This window comes from Trachurus japonicus, chromosome 7 (genome assembly GCF_045865225.1).
Source record: "Trachurus japonicus isolate A0001 chromosome 7, Traja_1.0".
NCBI classification, from domain to species: Eukaryota; Metazoa; Chordata; class Actinopteri; order Carangiformes; family Carangidae; genus Trachurus; species Trachurus japonicus.
This window is the reverse complement of record NC_140913.1, coordinates 24,908,518-24,917,838: the sequence shown is the minus strand read 5'-3', so window position 1 is coordinate 24,917,838 and position 9,321 is coordinate 24,908,518. Positions and strand designations below refer to the sequence as shown.

Genomic DNA, 9,321 nt, shown 5'->3' with positions numbered 1-9,321 from the left:
ACTTGTAGAGTTTCTTCTCACTTGAAACATTTTACCCTTTCGCTTTTATTTTGAAGGCAAACAGCAAAACCGGAACTTCCGGTTTTAAGCTAGCAGCTGATAGCTTAACACATGCCCATGTGTAAAATGGAGGTAGTTGCCCAACATTTTTGCCCCCGAGTAGAATTCAAACCCATTCTGGGCCTCGAAAAGAAGCAGCTGACAAGAGGAAGCGTTGTGAGACGGAGGATGACTCTTCTGGTAAGTTTAACTGCTGCTAACTAGTTAGTACAAACTCAAACATGCATAGCTAACGTTAGCCGAAGCTAGTGTAGACCTAGCCGCCTCCTGACTGTTGCTGCCCTACGGAAGCGCTTCTCTGTGTATCAGTGAGAACGTTTTTGTATTAAAATGTAGTTTATTTTGTCTCCAGCTAGGCTTATAAACATACAATGTACATTGTCGAAATATATAACTTCTCTCTTTCGTTGTGCACCGTCTGATATGTTCTTGACACTTTTCTGTACATGATAGCCTACTTACTGCTGTGTACATTCAGCACAGTCATTTGAGTTTGAGTTTGAGTTTAATGAAATGTGCTACATTAAGACTCTATTTTAAAATGCTTGAAAATTAAAACTGTAAAGTGTTATTGCAGGATATATCGAGACTTTTATTTTTTATGTTTTTACATTAAAAAAAAATGTCATTATGAAAACTCAGATGTAAATTTCCTCTATCCTCATTCTCTCCCGACCCCTCCTCAGACTCCTCAAGCTCCTCAACCTCAGATGATGGCAAGAAGAAGAGGAAGAGGGAATTGCTTTTGATGCAAACAAGAGTGCAAAAGAGCAGCTGCGTTAAATGTTCAATGGAATTAAAAAATTAAAAAAAAATAAAAGTGTACTTTTTTTTCAAAGACCTGTTTTAGGTTATTTTTATACATTTTTTAAGTATAAAAATCATGTGCACTTTGCAAAATTGCACTTTTTTGAGTAAATTATTTGTATAATATGCCTAAATGTTTTTAAAGGTGCTTTCTACCTGTTTTTAGGTGATTTAGATTTTTATACATTTAAGGTAAAATGTCTCTTTACTTGACAGCAATGAATAAAACAATGTTGGGCTTCACTGTTGAACATTTGTATTACTATGCAATCTTTTCTTTACATTTCATCAACCTTGACCACATGTATTGTTCATTACAGATGTGGAAGTTGTGAAAATCATTGTTAAACCATTAATGAATGCATTACAAAAGATTTATTAGACTTAATAAGGCATTGTTCTCGCTTTAGATCCAGTAACCTGCAAAAAGCATAGTTAACTGTTAACAAGTGCATAGTTAACTGATAATAAGGGCATAATAACTGCACAATAAAAATATTATCAGCCCTTAATAAGACATTGTTCTCGCTTTAGATACAGTACCTGCAAAAAGCATAGTTAACTGTTAACAAATGCATAGTTTAACTGATAATAAGGGCAATAATAATGCACAATAAAAGATTTATCAGCATTAATAAGACATTGTTCTCGCTTTAGATCCAGTACCTGCAAAAAGCATAGTTAACTGTTAACAAGTGCATAGTTAATTTATAATAGATGAGCAATAAAGTATATATTAATGTTAATAAATCAAACAAAAAAAGATTAATAAAGCATGGAAAAAGACATCATGGTTGGGCTACACTCAATGTGTTTGTAATGTTATTATGAACAATTATAAGATACTCATGAAGATTTTATTAATGTTCTTAAGCATCAACAAACAGTTAACAAGTTTCTTATAAGTTATTATAAATCTCTTATAGTCTGCTATTAACTATATTATAATGAGACTATTAATACTTGTTAGCACTTATAAGAGCCTTATTACCTATTAACTAACGCTTATTACACAGACCTTAAGATTAATAAAGACATAATGATTGGGCTAGTTGAGTCAATATATGTGTTTGTAATGTTATTATGAACAATTATAAGATACTCATAAGGATCTTATTAATGTTCATAAGCATCAACAAACAGTTAACTAAGTTTATTATAAGTTATTATAAATCAATTATAGTCTGCTATTAACTATATTATTATGAGTCTATTAATACATATATAGTCTTATAAATGCATAATAATGTTAATAAGCATCTTGTAATCACTTATAAGAGCCTTATTACCTATTAACTAATGCTTATTACAAGGACCTTAATATAAAGCGTTACCAAGCCATCTTGTATGATGTCTGTATTGATCACTTCAGTAGAGACCTTCATAGACGTGTTAAAATGTAGCACTGACGTCATAGTGAAGTTTGCATTGGACAAACAAACAGCTCAATCAATATCAGCAACTACAACGTGTCAGAAACCATTATTTTTTGTGTCATGACGGGGAAAAACACAAAATATGACAATGATGGCGCCTTGCTTGGATACTCAGGTAACAGAAGTGTGCTCAGAATTAGGACCAAAATATGAGGAGACAATAAGGAAATGAAAATGAATGTACAACTGAAATAGTTGAACCTTGTTGTATACTTTTTCACACCAAACTCTAAAGACTGGGTTTATGATTTAAGTCAAACTATTTTGTGATTCAGGAGGATCTGAGTCCATCTGGCTCTGCTGAAGATTTCTCCCTCACAACAACCATGTCCATCTGAGTTTTGGGAGATTTTCTCAAAGCCCCCCTCTGTGTCCCTGTAGTTTTGTTGCCATGTTGAAGTGCTTCCACTTCCACCTTGCATCAATATTGTCTGTTCTGTGTACGCACCAGTTGTACAAATCACAATAGATCCTGATTCCACCCTTGAAATAGCCGTCTATATTTATTCGAACATCCTCGATTCAATGCCACCGATGTCATCCCGACTACCACCTCATTGACACTCGTCCTAAATTTTTTAGGGCGTCCGTCCCACCATCAATCAATCGCCCCCAAGCAGGTGGGAACTGCATTGACATCTCACTTACAAAGATCAGACTGCCTTAGTTGGACATGTATCTGGTGTCCCAGTGTCCTTTTTGTGTCCTTGAACACTGAACCCCAAAGACTTTATGTCACCTGCTTTATCAACAGAAGTGAAGGGGAATGCAAAGGCTGCATATGATTTGTGGAAAGCACTTTGTGAATCTAGGTCTATGAAGAGTCAAGAATGAGGCTCATTCCCATTTGGTTCTATAAAACCGACTGTTTGATGCTGACTTTCTGAAGTTTTTTTTTTTTTAAATCAAATATAGAGAAAACAGTTTGCAGTAACAGATTGTTGACATGTCTGTAGTTATTTTCTCCAAGTGGAAGATGTTGCCAATATTTTCACATTCTGATCTCAGCTGCCCAAAATTGGGGTTTAAACATCCTACATTAATATTCCATCAAACAACAAATTATTGGACAAATTGCATGTCAAAAAATGTGCCTTTATATCACAAATCTCTGTAACACCAAGTAATAATGCCTCCCAAGTGAAATATGAACGTCTTATTCAAATTTCATGGCAACACATTTAATATTTGTATATTTAAAGCCAAAACACCAACTTCATGGTGGCAATATGGTAAAATCAACAACCAACACCAAGTAGGATTCACCCTGTGGAGATAAAGCATGTCTAATGAAACATGTCAATCCATCTTCGTATTACACTCGAGTGTTGACACTTGACACTTCCAGCGTCACTGTGAGTAATCCCTGTGGGAGAGCCAAACCAAGCAGAACACAGAGCCAAGCTGTCTACGGTTTCATAACTTTATTCTCATAAAAAGAAATACATTTCTTAGTTTATAATAAATTAAATAACAAAAATAAAATAATATCCAATAAATCTTTCAAGTTCCTTTGCACCAATTCCTGACAGATTCAGGGAGGACATGGAAATCAACCAAAAAAAAAAAAAAAGTGCAGCCACATTCAGTATCACAGCTTACATGAAGATACTACACTGTATGTGCATGTACTGTAAGTAAAAAATAAAAGCACTGCATACAATAAAGGTACAATACAGTAAATTAATAGAAAACCTTAAAAATAGGCCTCAGTATACAACATGACATTTAATAAAAGACATGAGTCAGAAATCTGATTGAAAAATGTTACCGTCCCAAGGATGAATCAGTCTCTAAGGCTGCTCTGAATAAGTGCAACTATCTCTTTACATGTTCACATCAGCCACGACATGAATCCGATGTTTATTTCCAGAGAGGCAGCTTGTTAAGGAGGCCAGATTTGTTACACAAATGCCTTATAAAAACACAATTCCATGATATAAAAGGGAGCACTCACAAAGATCCAGATTACTCTGTACTTTTTTTTTTTGTTACAAGGAGAAGCTACTTGCTGAGGACAAACCTTATGCATGCTTAACATGCTTATACATACTGGTAGGAGAAACAGCTAAGAGAAAAATACTGATGACCAATCCAGTCAGATGTGGAGTGAAATCGAAATCATTCATCAGTGAAAATTGAAAGGCATTTCATCCTCTGTTTTGGTAAAGGATGTGATTCACTTAAGGAAGCATCAGTGATAAACCACAAACCGACCTATAGTTCATTCTGGTGCAATACCACATACAGAGACTCAGACTCACACAAGTGAAATGCGAAAAAGTGAGATTTAAACTCTTAGACCGTAAAAGAAAAATGTGAGTAATGTGCAAATGCAGTGTTGCAAAGAAACGTTAAGATTGTGAAACTGAAAATCTTTGTAAACATGTGTTTTAGTCATTAGGCCAGTGTCAAGAAGGAAAAAAAACATCCAAAAAACAACATTAGCTCTGAATGACAGAGTTTCTCTGGAATCATTAGGAGCTACTTATCCCCCAAGGGACACCCACTTAAAAACTGAAAGGGTAGAGTGTCTTCACAAGCATTTGTGGCATTCAGATATAAAGGGGCTTTAAAATATTGTTAATGATACTTGGCAAGTAGCAGAGAGCATTCTGTCTATTTGGAGGCACTGTCCCTTCTGTAGGGCAGGCAGCGTGAGGAGAGACTGGAAACGGGGACAGTAAGCCAAGACGTGGCTGAAATAACTCATCCACTTACACCCTACGTGTCGGTGTGCATGTGTTTAATATGCAAATAAAGCGCTGCATGTGAGTCTTTTGTTGTGTGCGAGACAAAGAAAAGAAAATCTCCTTTCATACAACTGGGTTGCTGCTCTTTAAGTGAGAACATGAGTCCCTTTAAAGCAAGAGACTGCAAATTTATGCAGTGCGTGTGTGCAGTGTTGGGCTCTCTCCAGAGCACAGACGTGTGTGTTGACATCCTGGCTTCGTCAGAAGCTATGACTCCCGTGTTATATAACTCTACATGTGGCTTTGCCTCTGGAAAGGGAAGGGATGTGGTGGGGGTGGGGGAGCAGTGGGGATCTGCCCTGAAGCCAGAGCCTCCTCTGAACTGCATCATGTGAACACAGTGACTAAAACCGGCAAGAGTGAACACATGCACTTGTAACTTTGTGAGTGAGAGATGCTTTCGGGCCGTGGAGCGTGGAGAGCTGCATTAGCCCATGTGAGAGAATGCTCTACGTGCTGAACATGAGTGTGAGGGTCTCTCTCAGAGGTACAGTGTGACGAACCTAACCGTGCGTGACGTGTGCGTGAGCGCGTGCTACAGTGTTTAAAAAGCTAGACGTGTCCGTCTCTGTGGTCACAGGGCGATGCTGTTGGTCCTGTGCTCGGGGAAGCAGAACAGCGAGTTTGAGGGGTGGTCACAGTCTTCAGACAGCCCGGTGTCTGCTGCTGCTGCCAGTGGATTCCTGCTAATGACCAAGTCCAGGCTGTCTCCAGCCTCCATAATTAGGGGCACAGTTAGACAACAGTCCAAGTCCCTGGTCCTCACGTGGTTCACCTGAAAGATTTGAAGCAATTAAAACCATTGGAAAGCAGAAAATGTGCCGTTAGTTTCACATTATCATAGTTGCCTATTGCTCAAGAGTGTCATTATAATTTTTTTTGGGTAGCAATAACAGCAGAGCAATAAAAGTGCCAGAGTATTCCTTGGCCATCTGCTGTTTGCCTGGAAACATCACAATCACAACAACAAAACAAAGCATACAGACCATGTCTCCATGTGTCCAGGCTGTAGCCCTTCATTCAGAACATATGATTAGGTGACATTTAGGGGAGTGCAGAGCTAGGCTAGCAATTTCTCCAAAGTTTCTTAATGTCCTTAATGCTAAGCTAAGCTAGCATCTTGGTAGCAGATCTATACTGAATGAATAGCTGAGAGTGGTATCAATCTTTTCAATCTCTTCTTGGCAAGAAAGCAAATTAAAAAGTATTTCCCCAGTAGTCAAACGTTTCCTTAAAGACGAGGTTTATAAGTAAACAACAGTACCTGAAGTATGCGGTCAAAAGGCTTTAAACCTGCCAGGTCAGCTGGGCCATCCGGACGAATCATATTGACATACACCCCTTTCTCCAAGAGCCCGTCAGACACACTGAAACCAAAGTCATGGCTCTCCAGGTCTTTCCTTATTGTCACCTGCAAACACACGGCACCTTAGATTTACACAGGATGCAGCAAACAGCACATTATCATAAATACCTGGAGGCTCCTACACAGATTTAAGCTATCGTGACCTTTAGTCTGTATAGGTAGAAGAAGAAAAACAACAGCTGGATCTACTGTAACTGGATCTTAGTGACAAGAAAAATGAATTGTATCTTTGCGTTCATCTTCCAAACTAAACTTTTTGGAAGTTGTTCAGGTCACAGTGCTGAAACACAGCAGCAAACAGCATCACAATGTCCCACAAAGAAAAAACTAGACCTAAACAATGTTCTGTTGTATTGATTTTATTTGTTAAAGGGATAGTAGCATTTTTATAAAGTGGGGTTGTATGATCTACAAATAGCCTACTAAGTACTTTAATTGCAGTAGAAGACTCTCTGCACTCCTCCCGTTAGCAACGCCAGCCCATAATAGCCCTGCCCAGAGATTTACAACATACATTGTTGTGACTGGACCCAAAGAAACGACCTATTTTCATGGCATAAAAGAGGTTTTACGTGAAAAAAAAATACACATTGTTCGCTATAATATAATTTTTTCCAGCCCCTCAAAGTTTAGGAAAAACGCAGTTTTTATTTGGAGCTAAACAACTGCTGATTGGCCGGCGCTAACCCTGGGCGGAGGGATACGTGAGTTGGTTAGGTCCAAATAAAAACTGTGTTTTTCCTGCACTTTGAAGGGCTGAAAAAAATTATATTATAGCGAACAATGGAACTGTGTATTTTTATTTCAGGTAAAACCTCTTTTAGGCCGCGAAAATAGGCCGTTTCTTTGGGTCTGTTCACAACACTGTATGTTGTAAATCTCTGGGCAGGGCTATTATGGGCTGGCGTTGCTAACGGGAGGAGTGCAGAGAGTCTTCTACTGCAATTAAAGTACTTCAGGGCTATTTGTAGATCATACAACCCCACTTTTAAAAAATGCTACTATCCCTTTAATATTTCCCTAATTTAATGTTTGACACTAAGGGGAAATATGCTTGCACGCAAACTTACTGAGAGATGAATATAAAAAAAACAAATTTATGATATGGTTAGCCGAGTATAAAAGACTAGAAAGTAGGGGAAACAGAACTGAATTTCATTTCAAAAGAAACAAAAATCAACTATTGGTCCATTTAAAGCTGAATAAAAAGTTATAGTTTGTTGTCGTATGTGCCCACCTCTAAGCTAAACTCACATTAGCTGTGAACTAAGCTAAACTAATTGAACTGGCTGATTGCAGCTTCATATCAAACTGATACAGATCTGGTAATGTTGTTTATTTTTCCATCTTACTTTTTGCAATAAAGTGTATTTCCAAAAATATCCAAATGCTTCTTGGAGGTGGACATAATAAAGTGCAATTCAAGGTGTACCAGATATTTCATACTCATATTTCATGTACAACTTTCAACTTCACAGCTGTCGTAAGTTTTTCTTTGCCATGTATGTACAGGCGTCTTCAATTATCCACCTCCTACACTAAATAGTTACAGCATCCAAAGCCACATGGTTTGTATTATTTGCTTCAGTTTGGATTTGCAGCCACACAATAACAAGGTCAGCAGTTTAACCATGACCAAACAAGAAACGGTTTTGACGACAACGCACATCAGGCTCAGATATCTTTCCATGATATCACTGAAGATGTGTCAACTGAAAATATTTCTACTTTCCACACTGCGGGACGTATCTGGTCTATTGTTGGCCAGTCGTCGCCCCATTCAGTCAGTCAGAGAGAGATAGATGAGATGCACCGATAACACCACACAGTACACCGACACACCCTGGGTTCACAGTGTGTGTGTGCGCACCTGCTCAGGTAATATTGTGTAATTAGTGTTGTTGTCCTACGCGTGGTGCAAGTCCTGACTGGCCGGGTATCCATCTGGGTCCAGTTACATGGTACTGTCAGGTGCAGCGGGCTAAGTGGAGGAAGTACGCAGGCACACACTTGATAACGGGCAAGTTCAATCATGACACTATTGGTTGTACCTTGTTCACCAAGCTGTGAGTGCAGCTGACTGATCCGTCAATAATAATAATGTAGATCATTCAGCGACGCTTTGGAGCACAGCTCGTAAATTACAGTGGAATATAATGTACCTGAGGCTGAGGTATGTATAAAATACTATAGCAACAGGGCAAGTGGAAAAGAGCTTGGTGTAGTAATATTGTTGCCAGATAAAAGGGAGGGAAAATGGGCAAATGTGATATAGGTAGAAAGTCTCTAAATATGCAGTGTGTTTATAGTTTTGATTTACATTATTATTGCCCTGGGCATCAAAACATGTCTGTGAGGACAGGTGTATGGTTGTATATACTAAAGAACACAGTTGTAGTTTTGGGATTCAGTGTAGGATCAGTTTATCGATGTAGTCATGCCAGATAAAGATCTTAAAAATTAGTTGTTTTTGTTGTGTTTTGTATTTGTAGCAGTTACCAAGTGAACCCAGATTGGAAACAGTGCGTAGATAAATTTTATCTTTAGATATAAACAGACAGCAGTGTATTCACATGTCACTGTGCCTCTTTTCACCAAATGGAACATATCATCGGCGTCTGACTCAGGATTTCCAGTCGCAGGCCGATTAGTATGTTTTTCTCCACTGGGATGGAAGTAATTATGCTTTAAATCATATGATTTAATGTCGCGTAAACCTGCTGGTCCCATGTCTGTACCCTGCAACTCCTTGCGATTACCATCATTTCCTACATGTCAGATTTTGTCATTGGTTTTTAAAGTTATTATGCAGATGAGAAATGTTTAAAGGGATAGTAGCATTTTTTTAAAGTGGGGTTGTATGATCTACAAATAGCCCCTAAGTACTTTAATTGCAGCA

General features: G+C 38.1%; 1 protein-coding gene across 10 annotated transcripts in view; it reads right to left on the bottom strand.

The window, feature by feature from the left end:
• Positions 1-3,712: 3,712 nt before the first annotated feature.
• The window catches only part of LOC146984829 (glutamate receptor-interacting protein 2-like), a 33,425-nt gene continuing 27,816 nt past the window's right edge, over positions 3,713-9,321 (bottom strand). For all 10 annotated transcript variants that reach the window (XR_015036177.1, XR_015036175.1, XR_015036176.1 and 7 more), the window contains exons 23-24: positions 6,321-6,467; positions 3,713-5,831 (exon numbers count right to left, since the gene is read on the bottom strand). Coding sequence is in view for 7 of the 10 variants with exons in the window: in XM_085782287.1 (XP_085638413.1) it covers positions 5,631-5,831; positions 6,321-6,467 (348 nt within the window). In the remaining 3 variants the exon portion in view is untranslated. The remainder of the gene's footprint in view (positions 5,832-6,320; positions 6,468-9,321) is intronic.